The 23,683-nt window shown below is 37.2% G+C and overlaps 2 protein-coding genes across 2 annotated transcripts; both read left to right on the forward strand.

Annotated features, from left to right (window-relative positions):
* The first annotated feature begins 1,245 nt into the window (after window positions 1-1,245).
* On the forward strand, window positions 1,246-18,344 carry LOC139132094 (uncharacterized). Its single transcript, XM_070698486.1, has 5 exons — window positions 1,246-1,275; window positions 12,117-12,210; window positions 12,850-12,992; window positions 13,562-13,775; window positions 18,232-18,344. Exons 1-5 carry the CDS (start codon window positions 1,246-1,248, stop codon window positions 18,342-18,344), a joined length of 594 nt encoding a protein of 197 aa, XP_070554587.1.
* On the forward strand, window positions 17,691-22,736 carry LOC139131012 (arginine-binding periplasmic protein-like). Its single transcript, XM_070696911.1, has 9 exons — window positions 17,691-17,841; window positions 18,232-18,376; window positions 18,736-18,908; window positions 19,249-19,298; window positions 19,795-19,890; window positions 20,337-20,510; window positions 21,080-21,222; window positions 21,398-21,611; window positions 22,563-22,736. The coding sequence occupies exons 3-9, from the start codon at window positions 18,793-18,795 to the stop codon at window positions 22,586-22,588; spliced, it is 819 nt and encodes a 272-aa protein (XP_070553012.1). The 5' UTR covers window positions 17,691-17,841; window positions 18,232-18,376; window positions 18,736-18,792; the 3' UTR covers window positions 22,589-22,736.
* Window positions 22,737-23,683: the final 947 nt, after the last annotated feature.

Consider the following 23,683-nt stretch of genomic DNA (forward strand, 5'->3'; position numbering starts at 1 on the left):
CCAGGAAATGCTGATCAGAAGTACTCCGGTAAAAGACAAAGCGCGGAATTTCCAAACATCAAAATGTCACGTCGACAATTTTGATAGCGCCAACCGCAATACACGGGAGCACCATTGAGCAGTCTGCTTCATAGGCAGCTTAGTGGAAATAAAGTAAAAAGAATGGGTGGTTTTTGTTCACATTCTTTAGATGTGTGAAATACAAGTATCTTCATCAGAACAACCAAGACAATATTCTGTATTTTCGTCGCGTTTCCATGGCAATGAAACAAATCCCTGGCCCACTCATTATCCGGAAAGCTTCCAATTCAGATTTGCTGCTGAAGAAAATAGAAATGTTAAAGTATTGAAAAACACATCTTTCATTCACACTTGTATCATTATACCCTCTAAACACTACCAAATTTGATGCTTAGATTTCATTGTTATTCTAGCTACTGGTAGTATTTCATGCGAATAAAATTTAGACCCAAACTGCAGAATAGGGGCTCCCATCGAGGTCTATTGAAACAAAATTTCTTAGCGGGCGCACGTGTTCTACACAAGCTCTTAAGTCTCTTAGGGCTGAAAAATACTATATTGTCATATGGCAGGTAAATTCAAAGTCCGTCGGTCGCCCGTTTTTAATGTTTCTACTTCATAAATATATAAGGTTCTGATTTCAAAACAACGCTTCCACGATTTCATAGATTTAGCAGAACGACGAGAGTTGAAGAAAAATTTCATATCTCGATTGAATGTCTTGCTAATTATGATTTACATTTTAACCCTTGGAGAGCTGTAAATTTTCCCGCCAAATTTTAATGCAAAAATAATAATTTATATATTTTTTACAATTTTGTTATAGTTTTGGACCAAATGGCCATCGCTTTTCTTTGACTACTGTTTTTGATCAAAAATTTGGAAAAAAAATGAAAAATATGTCTGGCTTACATTTGTAAAGGCCAAAATTGACTTTAGCGCTCAAAGGGTTAAGTATGTTCCTCGAAGGGCTTCTATTCAACCAAATTTTTGTAAGTTCTGTCGGTTATAACGTCCAACAGACGCAGCACCAGTATGTGAATTATTCACAAATATTTAACACAAGTCATACACACACTTTATCGTTCGTCAAAGAGAGGTCAGGGTAACCATTTTGTGATGTGGCTCCTTTGCCAGGGAGCGAGGCTTAAATTAATTTAATAGGTTCAATATGACTTTCCTGTTTGCTGTTGTTGAAAGGTAAGTCAATGGAGTGATCGAGCAATGGAAGACGAACAGGATACAACTCCCAGGGTAAGACGAGTTTGTCAAAGCAGCTATCAGTTACGCCATGTCACGTTGCATCAGATGGCTTTTGACATATTTTATCTATCGCTTCCTTATTCCACAGAAAGGACAAAATGACGAACTAAGTACAAGACAAAGCCTAATAAGCTTGCATTACCAACGTAAATCGACGAAAACGAGGAGAAATCACATTAAGCAATCGACTTTTTCCGAGCTGGCCTCGGGTCCTGGATTAAAAAAAGTACATTGCAACACGTGACTTGATGACGTAATATTCTGCCTTGTGAGCCTCAATTGCGGTATTTAGGACAAAATGGCTTTATTTTGTTCAAAGGGACATCTTTTGAAAATGTATACCTTCTGATCACGAACGACAAGAAATAGCGTGTCTGCGTCGTCCGTCGTTTCTCATATTTACTGTCAGGGGTTTTGAAAGACACAGCTTTTGTCGGATAGAAAACATTTGAGCTGAAACCAACCGAATTGCCCCATTTTAAACTTTTCATTGCAATGGGAAAGATTGCGTCAATCTGCGACACTGTCAGTTGTTTGCTTTGTGCGAATAAAGTTTTTTACATCCATATGGCAACTTATAGGTTGTGCCTTGAAACTAGGCTTAATTCAAGAGGATTTTGCAAAAAATTTATTGTATCGATTTTGCCGGATGAGAAATGTTTGATTTAAAATCTGCACTAAAATCGATCTAAAACTATTAATATACTGTACTGATGTGTTTTTACACGATTTTAGACGTTTGGATTTTTAAAAAGTGAGTCCGCCAACAGGTTAGATTAAATTACGCAATATTAGGGGATACTGGGTTCAGGACCAAATGAACCGCTAATGTTAATCGGCGAAATGGCTAAATGAGAAAAATGGCGAAATGAAGTAATATAGGAATAAAAGAAACTGAAAAATAGAGAGAGAAATAAATCTGCAGCAAATTGTATCGCCACTACTAGCAGACGATCGATTCGATGTAAAGCACCCATACAACTCGATCTATCCACTGCCCGCGGCAGTCTTATGACTTATTTGTTCTCACATTCCTGGCCGCTGGAAGTGTGGGATCGACAGAATCCCACACACCAAGGACCTTGGATCAGATATCCCCAACGAGTGTGAGAAACCTGATCCTAGGTCCTTGGGGTGTGAGATTCTATTATTCTCACGTGGCTTTACTCATCGGTCCACGGTCTGGTGTTACCGCCACGCTCCGAAGATGGCGCCGTCTGAGCCGAAGTCTTACTTGGTAAATTAATATCACTCTGACCCAAATAATATGCTTGTCAATATATTCTGAGATGAAAGTTTCTGAAGCCATTATTGAGACAAACTACATTACTGAATAATAGAATACCTCGCTTAGCATATTAAAATAATGTTCATCACTATTAAAGGGAAACAGTCGTCGGAACTGCGCCTGTGCGAGTTCTTGTTTACAAACAATATATTTCGTGCACGATATCTAGATGCATCTCATCATCATAGCTGTAACATTTAAATTATACGATGTAGATTATGACAGACATGTTTTAATTGGTTTCAATTACCATCGTACCTTGGATAATGTCGCGATTGGTCGTATTGTCCCATGGCCCCATACGATCTTTGAAGTTTGAGCGCAGTTCTGACGACTGTACCCCTTTAAGCCTCGTTACGGTCTCTTCGTTTATATAAATTTACTACAACATAACCAATTTGCTCTATCAGTTGACCCTGGCCAATATGATGTTGGTGTCACTCATACCACAGGGAACGTAGGAATCAAAGGACACATTAAACAAAAAGAATACATGCATACACAATACAGACCGCGAAATAAATGAAGTAAACAACAAACAAAAAAATTTGTTAACAATACAATGAAAACGTTTTGACACAAAAAATTTGTATGACATATATTGCAATTGAAAGATATTCAACATAGGAAGTTACTCCTGTGTTCACTTATGTCTGCAGGCTCAAAAATGACAAATGCATAAAATACCGGTATACTCAATGAAATGACTGAACAACTACAATATACGAACAAACCAACGACAAAACAAACTGACATAAAAAGAATGGCAGATATCAATCCACTCATTCACTGGGGTCACTTTAAAGTTTCATTTTTTATTTAATTATTTTTGCTTGTTGATTGTCTTTCCATTTAATCAATTCATTTATTTCATTGTGTATATTGTATGCATGTATCTTTTTTTTTGGGGGGGGGGGGAGAGGGGCAGGGGCTTTCATGATAGTAAGGATGGTAGCTTATGTGGCATGTTGCCACGATTTATCAGCGTACACGCGCGCTGCGGCCGGCAACGATGAAACTATGAAACAGATTTCTTGGAACAACCGATATATATATATATATATATATATATATATATATATATATATATATATATATATATATATATATTATATATATATATATATAGATAGATAGATAGATAGATAGATAGATAGATAGATAGATAGATAGATAGATAGATAGATAGATAGATAGATAGATAATTTGTATATGTGATGGCGCTAAAATCAATCTACTAATATCGTAAGTGACGATGTTGCTTACTGACATCGTATAACGCATATTATTTTAGGTGGCAATTAATTTCTCTATTTTTCAACTTCTTTGTTTCTTCATTTCACAGTTTTGCCATTTCGTCGATTAACATTACCCCCGGTGAAAGGTGTTGTACTCTGAGTAAGCAATTGGTAATGGGCGATGGGTACATCTTCCTGTAAATAGGTTTCCATTCGTTCGATTATTATTTGAAAGTAAAGAAAGATCAGCATTTCCGAACACATTTTAATGAATACAATTACATAATGTCAACGGTGATGGTGTGTTGTTTTACTGTATCTAGAGTTCCCTAAGCTTGTATTTCTGATCGTGGCATTACAGTCAGCGTATCCGAGGACTGTACATTCAATATCTTAAACTTTGCACTGAGTAATCGGGTAGAGAAGTTCGAGTTCTCGGTCCGAAAAATCCCCTTAGCCGAAATCATATAGTCAAATTATTTAATGGAAATGTGACACTGTACGTGTATGTCTTTCGAAAAAAAAATTGTGTGCGTGTATTTTTAATTTAATGACTGATGTACTTGTTTATCGACTGATTAGCCCAAGGAACTTCCAAATTTATGTCGGGTGGGCTCAGAATCGGCGTTGAGATTGACCCTTGGCCTATTTCATGTTTCAGCAGCTGACCTGGAGTTAGGTCGATAGTGACTGAGAAACGAGAGATTCACTTAACGCGATTCAAATCCACAATCTTGCGCTTGGCCCGGAGGCGGCCCTAGGCCTGCCTGTAAACCTAGCAGATATGTCCGCAGTATAACTTTGTAAAATTTGCTGTGATGATATCATTCATCTCACAATTCATGGAATTTTGACTAAAGAACCGTATTTTTAAAGTTTCACCAATGTAGGAAAACGAACTTAAGTGTCAGTGTATGTTTTCGGCAACTATTGATGTAATCCAATTGCTTCAGGTCTTCTCCTACCAAAAACGCATGTATCTTATAACTGATAGAACATAATTCTCACTATATAAATTTGATAAAGAAGTGCCGCTATAATTTTCACTTTTTCTTCAAACCGAAAGTCAGAGACATCCTGGCACCATCGCTCCAGATCAGACGGACATTGTTGAGTTGGAATGTCAGGCAATCTAAACTTTATATGAATACTAGCCAATCAGTCGCCAGGCATTTGTCTATAACTTTGCTCGGGCGTGCGCGGTAGTTCCTAACTCCAGTCTACCTACGCCTATTTCTTCAGTTTACTCATATATTTATATATAACTACAGACTTGGGGCAAATCCAATGGGTACTTATATGAATCGTGTTGATCACATTGCTGGGAACATTACCGCTTTCGGGGTCGTCGAAATGTGTCTCAAAGCCCCAGTGATGCCCTTTTATTCAATATTTCCTTTCACAGGAAAACTGATTCTAAATTACTCCTTTGGGGTACGTCCATAATCTATGTCGGTGATGATAAGTTCAACACTTACTAATATATGAATGCAGAAAACATTACACAGATGCAAATTCCAACTGTGAGAGTGAACGCCGCCCTCATCTCTGCACAGACACCAGAACAGAGACGATGTTATTTCAAAATATCCTAAAAAAAATAATATCTAAACTTCAGTGCAATATTGATGAATAAAATATCAAAGGGTCACTTTACCATATTATTTCCAGTCTGCTTGAATATATTTGCCCCTTCTTAATATTTATATTGGTAACTGTATTAAGGTTTCAGCCCAGGTATCATCCATAATTTAAACATACAACAATCGGACACACATCTCTCGGCGAGTGAAACGGAACAACATGGTATAAGTTTGAATATAAAATCATAAAATAGTAATCTGAAAAGCTGCAGCTATTGAGGCTTAAGCTGAAGCTGGGGACTCCCTTGGCCGATGAAAGTAGTTCAACCTTTTACATCGAGTCATGGCGTGATATCACCATTCGACCTTTCGACTTTTCAGTAATCCCTCAAAGCTTTCAGGGCTCGTCAAATGAATTGATGAATCGCAGTAACTTATGAATGTGTTCATTACGATTCCTTCCAAATCGTGCATCCAGTATATGCATTAACCTCAGGCAAACTGCACTTGAAATGGAATTCAATGAAATACAGAACGAAAAGTAAGCATGTTAAAGATGTTATAGGAACTTCACAAAATTCTGTTTGTTGTATGGAGCTTTACATTATTGGAACGGGACTAACCAGTTGTTTCTTTCAGCCCATTTCTCTACTCACCCGCCCAGGGTTTACCTCAATGCCACCATGGTGCCATTACGGTGTTGCAAGAAGATGATCCGCACACACCCTTGGCGGTATTCTCCCGTTGAATATCATCCTATACTGTGTCGTTAAGATTGTCCGTCATTTACAATCGAAGCTGATTTCAAAAAAAACCGTCCGCATTTACGGCTGTCTCGCTTCAGAATTAGATATGACCAAATTACATCGCTATGGCGGTGCTTCACCGTTGCATGAGCTCATTACATGAAGTTGCGAATGTCATCCGTAATTCCAACCCACTCTGAACAGAATTTAGTTCAATATACTTTTTGACAAATTATTTCGAATGATCGTAGTCATGTATCATGTTGAAAAACCTTCCCTTTTTTTCGTAACCTCTCACTATGAAAGGTTGACAACTTTGTCTGTAATAAATGGTGTCAGTTTTTCATAATTTTCAAAAGCGATGTCTTCATCTAATCCATCTTTCCTATACCGATGCCATGATCTTCTGTATGAATTGACTGGTGTTTGAATGAGACTTACAAATCACCTGATATACAGAATTCCCTTGTACTTGCTGAACTCTGACAGTCCTTGTCATTCCATGACGTTTCCGTGACATGGTTGGTATGACTTTCAATAACCCCCACCCCACCCCACCCCGAGCTAATAGGTTTGAAGATCAAAGGTCATAAAGAAAAGAGTACATAAGAGAAATTATCTGAGCAAAGTTTCATTCGAGTCTGTTTGCACATCCCCTGTAAGTCTCATGTACGGGCGATTTTGCGTGGGTTTTTTGCCTTTGTGCCGTTGAGCAAAATATTCAATATGCTTGGTATGCTTTGCCTCGCGAGGAAAATTCCTCACCGTGTGCGCCGGAGAAAGTGATTTTATTGTTGATTCGGTGAAAGAATGATTGAAAGTTTCATTTAAGAAATTTTGAGCAAAAGTTTAAGGTTTCCCTTGTGCTGTTGCATAGCACTGCTGTTGATATCTGATCCAGTTTTCAGAAAAGAGATGTACAAGACTTATCTGGATAGATAAGCACAAAGGCTAGAATGTAAATGAAAAGTTTCAATGACTTTGTTTTTTTTATCATGTCAACAAGCAATAAGGAAGAATTACATAAATATACCTTTTTGTGTTATAACTCTTAAACTAAATATAAATTATATGGTAAAGTATCCTTCAGGTAACATTAAGGTGCATTGACAGTGACATAATAAACTCAGAGCTATTGCCGAGGAAGAGGATGATGATGTTGTAATCCATGAAATTGGCAGCAGCACAAGTGATAAAGAATTTTTTGAACCTTCCTAGACACAGTATACAGTGTATACAGGTTCTGGAAGAACAGCAGGATCTTGGAAAAACCTTTTAAGTTCCCACTGATGTTCTGTGCACCGGCAATGGCCAGTGTTACTATTTAAAACTGGATCAATACTTACTCAAGGAATATTTGGGGTCATCGATCTTTTTTGGGGGGGAGGCAATGGGAGAGGGCTCCCTGATTTTGACAGCTGCACAAGACAAATTTGCGGGCCCGCCTGGTCATAATAACTAAACGCTCCCTTACTTTGAAATTGACTCAAAGAAATGAATGTTCATTTAACATACAGCTTGCACCTAATCATTGCCTTACCTCATTGCTGATAGGAAATGTTCATTTGCCCTCAGCGAACTCAATTAACAGAAGACAAGCTTGTATAGAGTTGCAAAGGCAAGATCGTTATGCGCCAGATAATACATATAATTTCATTCAGACAATAGTAAAATGACTTCGACGAATGAAATCATGCAGGGAATCATTTTTAAATAAAAGAATATTTGTGTTCGCTGAAACTGCTTTTGACGGGATGGATACTTTTGAAAATCAAATGACCCCCTCTGTGCTGTTTGAAACATACATGACCCCCCACCCCTTGCAGTTTTCAAATTTAAGGTGAACCCCCCGGGTTTTGCCGGCTCATCCCCGGCCTTAATAACTGAACGCTCCCTGAAAAGTGAAACTGAGAACCAGGTATACATACAGTCAATTGATTTCAACAAATTCACGCCAGCCATGTTTTACATGTAAACATACCGTTGTTAGGTATTTTCAACGAGTAAAATTGCCGGGGATAGTGACTGCTGTTCACAACCGTCCTTCCGCTATAGATTCGGAAAAGTTCCCCTCTAGAAATCTCGCAAGGAAAGAAAAAACATGAAAACCCCGCCCATGACAAAACATTTTTCTGTTAGTCCTTGCCCTCTGCGTAGAAACTACGCGAGATACGTGAACACTGCTGGCTTGAATTTCCCAAAACCAATTGGCTGTATACCTGGTTCTAAGTTTTACTCTTCAAGGAGCGTTCTTCAGTACGCCTACCTGATATAATGAACGCTAAAATGCCTTTTCCCTGCAATAGTTATTAATGTTAAATGTCAGATAAAATGTCTGATGAACTATCCCGACCCCAATTCACGTAATTATGTTCTGTGCAGCCTATACGAAACAAATTTGTAGTGGAAATGTAATATTTTAGATTATCCTGATCAACTCAGTTGTGTATTTAGCTCTACTCTAGTATTGAGCACTCTACTCCAGCTGATCTTGAACTAAACAAGTATATATATATATATATATATATATATATATATATATATATATATATATATATATATATATATATATATATATATATATATATATATATATATATATATATCTTTTAAAGGTAGTATGGGCCTCCAAATCGGAAGACCTTAAACTTTTGCTCAAACTTTCCTCGGGGAAACTTGATATCCTTGCGTTTCCAAATCAAGAATATAAATCAAGGGTAATCGAACACAACTAGTTCTGAGAAACAAATTACCCAACATTTACAGATTCTTGACATTCTAAAAGGCCACCATCTCTGTATATATAGATTAGATTATCCTGATCAACTCAGTTGTGTATTCTCTATGGGGAACTCTGTGTAAACTCTATGGGGAAAAGATCAATTTCGGTTTTTTTCCACAAATATGAGCCGATGAACAGGTTTATTTACTACAATAACGTGACTACAAAAATGAGCTCCAAAAAGCGGTAGACCAATTGTAAAAGTTTGAGAGTGCAAATGTCTGTCCCCGAACCACATTCTATTTAAACAGATCTACAATGGGAGGCTCATATCTCTATCAGTGTGAGCTAAGTTGAACATAGTACGCGCCTTGAAAGTGAAAAACTTAAAACTTTGCTCAAACTTGCCTCAATGAAACTTTCAACCACTCTTTCCAGATCAAGAATAAAAATGTGGGGTCACATTGCAAAGCTTGGTACTAGAGAAACACATAACATTTACTGATATTTGAAGGTCAAATTGGCCGACATTTCTGTATTAACTTTCTGGGGAAAAACAAGTTTTCGAAAAACTAATACGGTGAAAATTTTTGTTACTCCAAGTGCTTTAAAGTTAGCCATATAACTGATAGATTAGAAAAAACTTGTAAAAATTTGAGTCACTTTAAAGTTCTCCTTTTTGAAGAAAAACAAAAGCTTAAGGGGGCGGTCGTCGGAACTGCGCGTGTGCGACTTTCTTGTTTACAAACAATGTATTTCCTGCACTATATATAGATGCATCATGTCAATATACTGAAACATCTAAATTTTACGATATACATTATGACAGACATGTTTTAACTTTCATCAATCGCCAACGTACCTTTGATACAGTATTTACATCGGTCGTATGGTCCCTAACGACATTTGAGGGCAGTTCCGACGACCGCCTTCCTTTTAAATTTAAGCACTCCTTCCTACAAACTTCCTAGTCGAAAATTGCTCACAAGATTTTGATAAAACCCGAATACGCTGTTGAAAGTACAGTGTCTCCGAGCAGGATGTTTTCATTTTTCTCGGTAATGCGCATGTCAGCGAATCCGAAAGAGAATGTCTGTCGAAAATCGTGACATCATTTCAATCAACATTACATTATTGAGATACAGGTTTGTAATTAGAGACACTCGTCAGATGAATGTCAAAATCAGTGACTCGTGCCGTAGTTACGTTGCAATCGATAAAAACTTTATAGACGATTAAAGTGTTAGGAAACTGTGATCCCTGGCAAACGAGATTTTCCAAGATCTCTCGTGATTTGTGTGTTTGTTGCACAGTTTCACGTCACAGAACAAACTGCATCATTGTTGTGCAGAGACACTCAGATGTAGTTGTGTGTGTTTTTAATTTAGTCTCTACTTTAAATTTCCACGCTACACAACACTGAGGAACCTGTCATATTTCAATATCACGTTTCTAGTTACATATTTACGGTTCCTTAAAACGACTCTTTCGAGAGGATAACCAGTGTAAATCTGATGTCTCATTCGGGGAAGAAAAAAGGCCAACAGGACGGCGCACGTCAAACCATAGGGAACCCCAAAATCTGGTTGTTGTTGTTGTTTGTATTGTTGTTTATGTGTTATTGTTGTTGTTGACCAATAAAATTCGACGAACATAACTGTTGTGTTGTTGTAAATGTTTCAAACGTAACGTAGATGTCATAAGAAACGCTACACGAACACTACCATTACTTGGCCCGACATCTGGTTGTTGTTGTTATCCTTGAGGCATTTTATAATGTATCCTTTCAAAAAAGCTAATACGAATAACTCCCACGCTTACAAGCGATTAGTGGAAACATTTCAAGCGTCCACTTATTTGTAAAGAGGCATTTAATCTTTTAGCCTTAATTTCCTTGACACGAACTCGCTTACATGTATTCAAATGCACAATCACAACTGAGCCACATTGCAAGAGTTTAAACTCGATTTTCTTCTCTCTTCTCCTCCATTTCGCTGACTATCTTCCCGCCCATCTGCTCTCCCATAACGCGAAACAACATCAATCTACGGAGAAGGCCATCTCCTTGCGAACGAACATTATGATTCAAGAGCCCTTGCTTGCTTGCTACAAAGAGTAATAAGTTATATTAAATTCAATTTTTGTAATCAGTCCGTCATCCAACAGGCGTTAGCCCACTAACCCCCAATGGAGTAAAGTGCCTTGCTCAAGGGCACAACACCGTGCTAGAGTCTCGAACTCACCATCCTCCGACAAGGAGCAAAAGCTGGTAAGTCGGATCATTGACAGCTAGGGTTCATTTTGATAAAACACGTACTATACCGTATGAGTACGCGTGGTGAACAACCATTTTACGGGCTTCAGGAGACATTTTATTGATCATGGTGATTGACAGAACTAAAACACCTCACATAACGCCTGACACATTGTTCAAGTATACAAAAAACAAACAAACAAACAAGCAAAAAACCCAAAAAACCATTAGATTTAGATTTAGACGACACAGATACAACTCTTTCATGTTGTTTCACGTAGTCCATTCATATAGTTGGCACGCAATTGTTTTATATCACTTTAAGGCTCATGAAATCTCACTATGTGTGAGATATTCTACTGCCGAGCCCTAATCTTCTTAATCCTCCCAATGTTGTTTATCACAAGTTAAACTTAATTATGTCACATAATGTCTCTTATCTATGAGCTTCACAGACTTTAATCTGTTTTTGCCTATATTAAGTTTGTCGGCAGGCTGGGAAGAAATGTGTTTATCAAGTTGTAACAGGGAGTGAATGCATTACCCATCAAAGTGGCGTTATTCCCCACGCTGGTAAAGTTGAGACGAAAAGATCAAAACGTGTAATTGGCTTAACGCGTTTTAAATTCAAAACAAAGCTACAAGTATCTGCTGAAGATGCAACAAAACTATAAACAGTTAATTTTTGTCCTAGACTTAATAGCGACAGGACACGTATATGCAAATCAATCTCATTATGTCAATCATAATAGGACATAACATTCTACATATAAGACTATATATATATATATATATATATATATATATATATATATATATATAATATATATATATATATATGTATTGATTGTATGTTTCTATATTTCTAAAATTGTATAATATTTTTGAATAGTGATCATTGATTTTATGTCTTGACTTTCAAGCTTTGCTTGGAAAGCAAGTTGACATGTGTCTAGGATGGTTCAAGACACCTGCTAGGAAGTTGTCTTTAGATTATACAGAACCTCTTTGAGACTTCAAGGCAAAGTCTTATTGTGGTAAAGTCTGGAAATTCAAACAATTTCGATCCGAGTGACATAACGGGGAAGACAATCGGTAAGCTGAAGCACTCCATTAAAAATTTCTCTTCAGAAAAATATTATCATCTGCCTGTAAAGAGATTCATTTGTGCAAATCGGGCTCTTCGACAATCATACATAGTTACAACGGTTGACCTCTCATGATGCCTGAGTACACTCATGCGACGATTGTATAGATTTGAAAAATGCGAATATGAGTTATCACATCTGACAAAATTAGAAAGATAGTTTCTCATTGTTTCTTTAAAGTAAACTGATCCTCAATGAAGAATTCGATACCAAGTTGGACCATCTAAACTCAACTCTGTTGGCTATCTATCTGTAATGAATGTTGACATTTTCCTTTGAAAACCAAGTATTTGTACAGGAAATTGACAAGAAAGTTTAACATCTTGAAATAATAATTTTATCCCATGTATACAATTAACAATTGGATCGCAAGCGTCTTCATTATGTATCGAAAATCGTCGAGATCGTTGTGAACCTCGAAATAATAATTTCTTGATGGTTCACACATACTTAACAATAGGCTCTCAAGCATCACCGTTATGATACGAATAAAAAGCTCTTGCATTGAAAGGTATCAATAGGTACGAAGTTCCTATACCCGCCACTACCAGAAACATGAATATGTGTAATCTTGTTTTACTTTCAGGTTTTGAAGACGGAGTTTTCACCGACAAGACCTGTCTGCTACACGCTAAGGATCGAATCAAAGGTGTAGATACCATGCAACCACAGCAAGAGGTGTACAAGGAAACCATTCAAATCCTGCTGGATGATCTTAGAAACGACAGGGTAAATAAAGAGTGAAGAAGGTGAGGGAAAGACAGAGATGAATTAAGGTAGTATGCGCCTCGAAAGTGGAAGACAAAGATTCGCTCAAACTTCCTGAATGGCACTTTCAGTCAGTCTCTTACCAAATCAAGAATGAAAATCAGGCGTCACCGTGCAAAGATTGGTACAAACGAATACAATTACCTAATCTTTTTTACTGACATTTGAAATTTAAATTGGCCGCCATCCCTGATTTAACTTTATACGGAAAACAACATTTTTGATTTTCGTTAAAGTAAGACAACGAAAAATTTTCTTACTCAAGGCAGCTCAAAATGAACCGTCACAAGCTAAGGAGTAGACTGGAGAAGTATTGAACAAAATTGAGAACCCGAATATATGTCCCCATAGGCCTATTCCACCTTAAGGAAATGGCAGGCTGATGAATAGTTCAAGCAACTAAAATAGGATGCGCAACGTCACGTGGGCAGTGTACATTGTCTGACCGATGAAGAGGTACAGAGCATCAGACACGCTGAGATCTGAGAGTGGAGGACCATATACTAAACTTCCTTTCTTTGTATTTTCAGATTGATTCACTCCTTGCTTTTGACAACAGAGTCGCACCCTATCTTCACGAGGAGTTTGAAACAATAGGAGATGACATCGGGTGTATAGTTGAAGACGGGGTATACGGAATAAAACGGAAGGACAACTCTCTCACGTGGTTCGACGAAACCCTGACGGCAATGAGAAAGAGCGGTAAATATCACGCCTTGTGTCACCGGGCCAGACATGAACATGGTAAGACACTTTTTCTGAAAGTTAGATAGGACATCATTCTTTTTTATGCAAAGTTGTCGAAATCTTAGAGTAAACCGGCAGTATACCAACCAATCGTTGAGCGCATTTTGTACATTTTGTATGAATACAAATCCTTATTTACTTGTAACTTTACAATATCAACATCTTTTGTTGTGTAACAGATAAATTTTAAGACGAATGAAAGATTACGATGAAGTTTGATATTTATATTAAATGACCTATGAAGGTTATGAAATTGTTAATTTTAGAGTTTTTTATCGTAGATTATATCTGCAAAAAGCATAAAATGTTTATTTCATTACGGTAGACAGTATCACATCTCGGATAACAAATGCTGTATCGAGAAAATAAACGATGAATAGTATAGTGATAAAACAATATGATTAGTACTAATGGTTTTGCACCTTATCGAAGTTTAGCATTTGTTGTGACCTGTAAAGAGGAAATCATTCAAATTGAACGACTTCCTATACCTAAATGTAATCCAAGGCATCAAATTATTTTCCTTTGTTGTATCCGGATCAAAAGTTGCCACCAAGGTTCTTGAAATCTCCGAACTAATGGCGCTTCATGTTCAAATATATACGATGTCTTTAAAATATTACAGGCAGTACAGTCGATTTGGATATTGGAGAATACTACATATGTTCCCTTTAATGCTACACCGATACTTTTAGTCACTTTCCAGATTTGAGGTTGATCTTTTAGTATTCCAACGCATTCCATCGATATGTTATGTCCATGATGTCCTACATCAAATAATACAGTTCTGTAATCTCTCTTTTCGTAGGCCACAAGGGAATGTTGGTATGCGTGGATGAATAGCTGCAGTTCTTCCTCTTCTGGACTACATGACTTTGATTTATGAGCTCCACGCATTCTAGTGTTCGTGTTCATATGTTTTCGTATGTAATTTTCATTGAAGAGGTGCATTCATTACAATTAAAAACTATTATCACATGCACAAGCCAAGTTTGTCGTCTCCGAACAAAAAATACGGGATTTATTCTCTGGTCGTTCTACGTCACGACAACCCGCGTCTATGTCATCAATTTGGTGCGTCGGACCTTTTTTTGTCGATCTTCGGTGTGCTCGTAAATATGTAAACAAACAACATGGCGGCCGATGTTTCTCCCACGATCAAAAGTCATGTAATGAAATCGATATTTTCACAGACTACGACATAACTAATCCGAACAATGTAAACACAAGATTGTGCCGCCTGTACATTCCGAAGGAATTACGTGAATAATTTGCCGAAACAACGAACTCGAAGCTGGTCGCGTATACCGTGGGTTCCGTACGCATTGCAAACAGGGTCAGGCGCGACGTTTACAGTGTTCGCGCCGTCGAGATTCAGTCGATATTTGTTCCCGAAAAATAGCGTATCTTCGTCTGTGATAAATTTCTAGGACTATGCTATCTTTGAAATAGAGTATAACTTTGCGGAAGGTAGCCAACGTGTAGACCGAGAGCTGTCATTTGCTCCACACACGAACGAACGTGAGCGCTAACGCACACGACGCACGACTGGAAATGATTGACAACTTGTGCACGGCGTACTGATATTTATTCCTAAAGTAGTTCAAAAGTTTAAACGCGGAATCGTCGTGGAAAACTTATTTTATTTTGCAAAAAATAACGAATTATTGGCTTGTGCATGTGATAAGTATATTATTCCCTAATATTTTTCTTCGTTCAGCTCGGAAAATACTCGTGACATAATGACCGTGTCACCACTCGTCTTCGACTCGTGGTGACACGGTCATTACGTCACTCGTATTTTCCTTCGCTGAACGAAGAAAAATATTAGGGAATAATATCTAATTAAGATATTACCGCAATAAATACGAAAGAGTATACCTGTTTGTTTGTAGGACTGTGTGTCTATCCACCCAACTATATACACTAAGTCTTACATGTCTTTTGTCCTCAGAGGCATTCAAAATTCAGTTTCTTCGTCACTTGACTTATGCGCGCTGATGCACGTGAATTAAACGTGTTTTCAAGCGTGTTCAAACAGCCTTTAGGCCAAATGCGCAAATATTTGGAGTTGTTGAAATGGTACAGTCACGCATATGGTCTTCGTTATGTGGCCTGTAACCCAACAATGATGTAGATTCAGATGTTCAGAAATATATAACGGAAACTGAAAACTACCGCAACAATCATGATAGATGTATTTATCATAACTTTACTTCAAGAGACAAAAATTGAAGAAGTAACATTCAGTCTCATGGACGAAAATTTCAAATACGGAACAAGTTAATGATATGGCTGATAAACACAAGAATTTTAAAAAAAGTTTGTCACCAACTGAGTGTGATTCAAATTTTGTTCACGATTTCCGTCGGAGTATTGCTTCAATGGATTGTTTACTATCCAAGGGACACTTGATTTTGACAGTCTAGTAGTACTTGCTGGAGACATACAGACTGCGTTAAATGAATCGACGCAGATAATATTTGTCGTAACGTTGTTTGACTAGACTAAAATATCCTATGAGACATTAAACATATAAAGTCCCGACATTTAACACATTTGTAGATTTGAACTTTACTAGCATACCAGGCCTTTATATATAAAAGTCATATATAATGGGCAAAGCTTAAACGATTATCGGTCATATCGCTGTAAAACCATTTCCTACATATTTGAAATCCATGAATTAGACAGTAGTGAACGACTTTGCTTCGAAACGATAGTTACAGCAGATTGCATTAGCAGACATATCGTACGCAGGGCTAATTGTGTACCAGCTGTCTGGAGAGATAACGTTCTTGTAACAGCTGTGGATACTGCACGTCGCATGAAAGCCGTAGGTTGGTTTGTAATACAACCAGATCAGTTCTTCAGGACGGAATCTTTTTCCGTTCTTTTAAATGTTAGCACTGATAACAATTTCATACAAATTTCCCATCGTTAGGAAAAGCGAAATGAACTGATCCAATGAAATAGTTTATTGTTTCATATTGATAATGCTTTACTTTGCACGTTTAGTTTAATTTGCGTGCGCTACCTGGTTAGACATTGTAAAAGCAACTAAAGTGATTTCCGTTAGGGTTCGTCGACCATAATAGTTGACGCATTAGTAACGTAATTTATCTATTTCAGTGCCGACCCCCTCCCTCGGCCCCGCCAAAACGGGGAAAAGTGGTTCCAGAACAACAAACAAAAAATTTCCTATTGCGAGTTTGACGCAAGCAAAACGACGAAATTTCGCTTCTCAGGTGTCAGCTTTTATGATCGACGTCCCTTATCATATACAGTAGAAAGATTGATATTTGTTTTGTATTGATGCGTATCACATGAATACTATGTGGGAATTGCCTACTTCAGCGAACCCAAAATTAGAACCTATTATGGAAAGAATGTAACACGTATATCACTTGTTTTATAAATCATCTTAGTTACGTTTACCAAAGTAGTGTATACCGGGAAATGCAAATTTCCATGGATAGATATATGAGTGAGGAAGTTCAAAAAGGTAGTTGTGTCCTTCATATAGCGATGTTCGTCAATACTCGATGATCTTTTGAACAGCATTTTTAACATACTTAATGGACTGGTGTGACACAGTGGTTAAATCCAATGACTTCCTGGTCTTTTTGTTGTGAATGACACAAGTGAGGCACTACCATAGACAGTGTAATCAGGTTTCTTCCTACATGATTCTTGAACCAGACTTTCTACAGTGAAACAATGAACAAACAACGCTCATACAAGTCGTGATGGCTAAATCAGCATATCGTCATAAACATCCTTCGTCGGTTTCGCCTCTGATGTCATCAGAGCCCTAACCAATCAAACACTCTGTTTTCTGCTGGAGGCCATATGGTAATGGCTTACCAAAAAAGAGGCAGTGACCAAATGAGTCATGTGATCTATTGCATGCAATAAACACGTCAAGGAGTCAAACCCCAATTCCAAAGCTCATACGAGCTGGATAGGTGCCTTCTATCGTGACGCTGACCACAGAATTAGTGACCCGACATGTTTAGTCTACCTTACTTTGTTTCCTTAGGAATCGTTTGTCTTGCAGTTGGTAAGTTTTCATCCAACAGTTGATAGTTTCGAAAAGATGATTTTAGAAACGTTTCCCAAAGCACCATAAACGTACGATACAAGCTGACTCAAAAAAGGATTCGGATTTTCAATACAGCTACGTACCGTTCAACAAACACTGCTTACGGGTCAAGGTAATATAAAGTAAATCAATAATACAAGAAAAACTAACCCGGTTGCGTATCAAGGAATCCGACTTAGAGATTCTGATAAGTTCTTCAGCTGCATTCCCAGACAATATTTTTACTATCTGCAATTTTGCTGTTCTTTCACAAACTCAAGAGATTTCATCACTTATTTTTTGATCAGTTCAGAGGCAATAGATTATCTCATACACAAGAACTGACCCTTTTCTGGATTTTTTTTGCAGGTAGCCAATGCTTCTCCTCAACCAGCGAAGCGTTGTTCGATGCTGATATCGGCAGAGGACTCTTTCCAGACCAATACATTCAAGGCCTGGTAAATCGAGCGCCGATCCCGTGATACGTACATTTATTAGTCGTCAGTTCAAGGAGGTGAGTGTATACCAAGGCTTAATGTTTTGAACTTTGTTAAAAGTTGACCTGGAGGTTCGACTGATCGGATTATATCTCAAAATTTACAAGCCTATTGAGAACGTCAGATAGTCTGGAATGTTTCGTTGGGACTATTGAGAAACGCAGCAATAAGTCGTGCATTCAACATGGTTTCGGCTCACATGAATAATATTGCCATGCATGCATATATATATATATATATATATATATATATATATATATATATATATATATATATATATATATATATATATATATATATATATATATATATACATATATATATATATATATATAATATATATATATATATATATATATTGTTATACTCTTTCTAGCAAGGGCTCTGGAGTCATAATGTTCGTTCCCGAGGAGATGACCTTCTTCGTAGAGTGATGTTGTTTCGCGTGATGGGAGAGCAGATAGTAAGCGAAATAGAGAAGAAGAAAGAAGAAAATCAAGTTTATACTCTTGCTCTGTGGCTCAGTTGTGACTGTGCATTTGAATACATGTAAGAAAGGTTTAAAATAATGCTTTGTTTAAGATTGGTTGATCCGTTAATCCCTCATGTCTGTCCCGTTAGGATTAGAGTATACTACCAGAGACCACAGGAAAAATCAGTCGCGTTAGGATTGTACCAAAGACGGAGACACCGGGAAAATCTTTTATCTCGGTATCCAAGGATTTCTGTCTACTGATATTCGTTGCCCTAAAATTGCCTTGTTGATTCGAAGCCTACCCAATCAGAGCATTCTGCCGTAAACCTATGATAAACATAACTTAGGCTAGGCATTGAAATTGCAGGTGATGGTTTTTGTTACCATTTTAATAAATGTTGACTTCATTCACAGAGATGAAAGTGGTCGACACAGGGGATTCTTCTTAGATCTCGCAAAAGCCGGTAAGTCTGATTGAGGAAGTTAGGATTCGTTTTGAAGGAACAATTACTTATTTTATTTTCCCTTGTGAGTGTATTCTAGTCAATACTCATTTTTGAACGAGACTATGGCAAGTTAGTGGGTATGGTAACTAACAGGACTTACTTTCGTCAAACAAGACGAATGGCACATTGTCCATTTGAACAAAATACATTAGCCTAGACTTATTTTATATTTTATGTGCTCAACAAGACAATGACATTTTGGTGGTTATGGTGTTTAACGTATGGTGCTAAGGAGTATTTTCATACCTGAAGCATAGCACAATATCAACATTCACAAAGGACATTAAATTCTTAGTTTTAAAAATACAGATACCACTCTTTCATCGGGAACGTCATTTCCTGTGGTTGAAACCCGATTGCTGTTCTAATGCCAATCCTTAGTTCCAGTTACAGTTATTCGATCACGGTAGTCACTTCAGAGTATTTTAGATTATAATTTTGCAAAAAAATTCAGTCTGCAGGGAGGCTGGCAGAAAATGTGTTTACCAAGTGGTGACACAGAGTGAGTGTATTACACATCAAAGTGGCGACTTTCCACATGCTGGTAAAGGTAAGTTAGAAATAACAAAAAATAACAAAACCTCTGATTGCTCAGGTAAGTCGATTAGATCAAAATTCTACCATCTGCCAAAATGCAAAAAATATTCTGTAAAAGCAATTATACCAATAATTTGATTCTCTTAATACCCATAGTGGCTATGGTGCCTTCTGTTGCCTACTTTTCCAGGGCTTCACTCCGATACAGCTTGTGCATGTGTGTATGTGTGTATGTGTGTATGTCTGTGTGTCTGTGTGTCTGTGTGTCTGTATATATATATATATATATATATATATATATATATATATATATATATATATATATATATATATATATATATTTTTTTATTATGTTAAGTTCGACTGCGCATTATTTCGATACACCTCCTATGTTTGAAGTATGTGTTCTATCTGTCCTCCAAACATTACATATTTGGTTTTTATGCTTCGATGTTGAAGCATTGCTTGGAAAACAGGTTGACATGTGTCTAGGATGGTTGAAGACATCTGCTAGAAAGTTGTCTTTAGGTTTCACAGAACCTCTTGCTAGATTTCAAGGGAAAGTATTATTTGTGGTAAAAGCTGGAAATCCACACAACTTTGATCCTAACGACATTACGGGAAAGACAATCGGTAAGCTCAGGCACTCTTATATTCGATATTTCTTCCGATAACATAACCTGATATTGAGTAGATTAAAATGTTTCAACAAGGGATTTTTGAATATTTATGAGACGATCGTCGAACTTAATGAAAATCCTGGAATAATTGTCTCTTTATTTAGTTGCTTGACAGTTGACTTCAAAATACCATCATTTATGACAAGAATTACACGCATTAAGGTAGTATGTACCTTGAAAGTGAAAAACTTATACTTTTTGCTCAAACTTTCCTCAATAAGACTTTCAAACAATCTCTCGCTTTGTTGCTACTAAAACACATTACATTTACCTATATTTGAAATTCAAAATGTCCGCCATCCATGGGCTAATTGTATGAGGAATAATACAATTTTCGATTTTAAAACCGTGATGCAGAAAATTCTCTTTCTACAAGAGCTTTAGAGTGAACGCACAAATCGGTAGCCCAATATTGAAAATAGATATGAGTCAAAATATCTGTCTCCGATTCTACCTTAACAAAGACAAAACGATACAACTAGGATAAGTACAAAAGAAGATGTATCCATGTACAACTTTCAGGTTTTGAAAATGGCGTTTTCACCGACAAGACCTGTCTACTACATGCCAAGGATCGGATTGTTGGAGTCAATTCCATGCATCCACATCAAGAGGTGTACAAGGAGAACTTGGACATCTTGCTTGACGACCTGAGACACGATAGGGTAAATATACAATAAACAAGTAAAAGATAGAATTGAATTATGCACGCTAATAAACAGTCAAAGCAACTGCGTAAGGAGAGGCAAAGTCATGCGGGCAGGGCACATTGTTTGACTGACGAAGGGATAAACAGATAAGCAGAAGACAATAATTCACTGTCTTTAATAATCTTTTCAGATTGATTCATTCCTAACGCTTGACATCAGAGTCGTGTCGCATCTTCGTGACGAGTTTGAATTCATAGGAGATGACATTGGCTGTATCCTTGATGACGCAGTGTATTCAATAAAACGAAAGGACAGCCAACTCACGTGGTTCGACGAAACTCTGAGGGCAATGAGAAAGAGTGGCAAATATCACGCCTTGTGTCACCAGGCCCGGCAGGAACATGGTAGGATATGTTTTTTTTTAATTATGAAAGTCAAGTAGAACACAATTGTCTTACAATATTGCATAGAAGCTTACTCAATCAGAAACCATAAAGGTTATGGAATCAGTACTCTGTATTGTATTCGAATTAACAGACAGAGTTAACGTTTCATCCCTTATATTATTTCGTGATATCCGAAAGAGCGCGTATCGCATTTCAGATTAAATTCTGTACAGATAATTAATAATGCACGATAACTAATTTATTGATCATATTATATAAAAAATAGTAGGGCTGGGAGTAATTGGCTCGCCACGTATAGACGTCTAGCATTGTCGTTCAAGGCTTTAAGTATAATTCTGATATCTAACCCTCTTCTAAGAAGCTTACATTAGAGTAATTACAGAAAATTCTCAGTACCTTAAATACGATTCTCCCACCTAAGTCAATCATGAAAGTCTCACGCGGTCGACGCTATTTTCAATAGGGATGATTTCTGTATTAACCCTTTCACCACCATGGTTTGTCCCAAATCCATTGTTTTCTATGGTAAAGTTGGACCTGTACACAGGAAACTGGGGTGAAAGGGTTAAAAGCGTTCATCTCAAATCTAGCTGTGGCAACAAGTCGACTTTTTACCCACAACGCATTTCTATATCATGTTGTTTGCCCCTAACACATGACAAAAGCTATTTAAGATAGCGAGAATTTAGTATGGTGTGATCATAATTTTATCTTCCATTGGCTTCCTAGTCTATCCTACTCCTTGTGGTTTAAAGACGTGTTATTTTCTACATTAATAAGCATTGGAGTATAATACAGAAGTTCCTTCAGTGGTACTTCAATTTATACGCTTCCTAAATTCGAGGTCTTGGCTAACATTAAATATTTTCATACAGTTCGTCCACATTTCTAATGTGCATAGTGTATACCCGATAAAATAATACAGTTCTGCGATCTGTATTTTTTTAGATCACAAGGGAACAATTGTGTGCTAAGATGACAACCTGAAGAACTGTTCTGTACTGCATAACTTTGATATAAGCTACACGTTTTCCAATATTTTTGCTCGTGTGTACTTTTCTATTGAGATATGCATTTATGGCAAATAATAAATATGAATAAAATACTGATGTCAATACGAAAGGACTCTGACATCTATGCGTTTGTAATGTACTTTTGTACTAAAGTACTGAGGTCTGTCTTTCTATTCAGGTATTATAAAGCGATCATTCTTTGCACCTAATCATCAACTCTTTCTTCAATCACTTCAGTTATCGATCAAATCATCTACTGTTTCTTGCGTGTTTGTCAAAATATGTATTCAATCTATAGTTAAGAATGTACTTTATGTGCGTTTCCTAGAATGGTCGGACGGAACGCTCACAAAACACTAATGTATTTGAAGTAATTTAAACGTTATTTTATTATTTAAATGGTGAAATCGTTCGCGTGGACCGAAACATATTTATTCAGTTATTTTTCTATCAAAATCGAACACTGGCAACATTGAGTACTCACCAAGCATTTGAGTTGTCAATCAAAACTGCTTGACTATTAAAAGGTTGACCCTACTGAGATTGAACTCTACCATGACTTCAATGACGCATGGTCTTAAGCTGGCGGAAAACACCACAATCAACGTAAATCTTCTTACATTGCACTCTTTTAGCTCTCTCTCTCGTTTCCAACCTTGTCCACTAATCTCCAACCCAAAGCGAGACAGTTATCAGTAGATCACATGACCCATGATATTTACCAATTCAATGAGTGGTTAGACTTAGACACCCTGTGCTTACCAACAGGTTACACTGCACCAGGCCACAGACTGTGTAAAGTTCGAGGCAGAATGATTAGTATGTCGTTACACTGCTTGTATGTTTGTATCGTCTGTTTTGTAATCGGTAAGTGCAACCTGACAAATTTTACTTATCGTCAAAGACTTTCTTACATGCTCAAAACATTGTAGGTCGGGCGCCCCGTGGGATGCGATGGTAACATGTTTATGATGTAGCGGCCGCACAGTCATCATCTCTTAAAGTCACCAAGAACTATTTTCAACTCAACAACTTCAGGCCCAGATTTAACGATGA

This window comes from Ptychodera flava, chromosome 4 (genome assembly GCF_041260155.1).
Source record: "Ptychodera flava strain L36383 chromosome 4, AS_Pfla_20210202, whole genome shotgun sequence".
In the NCBI taxonomy this organism is placed as follows: Eukaryota; Metazoa; Hemichordata; class Enteropneusta; family Ptychoderidae; genus Ptychodera; species Ptychodera flava.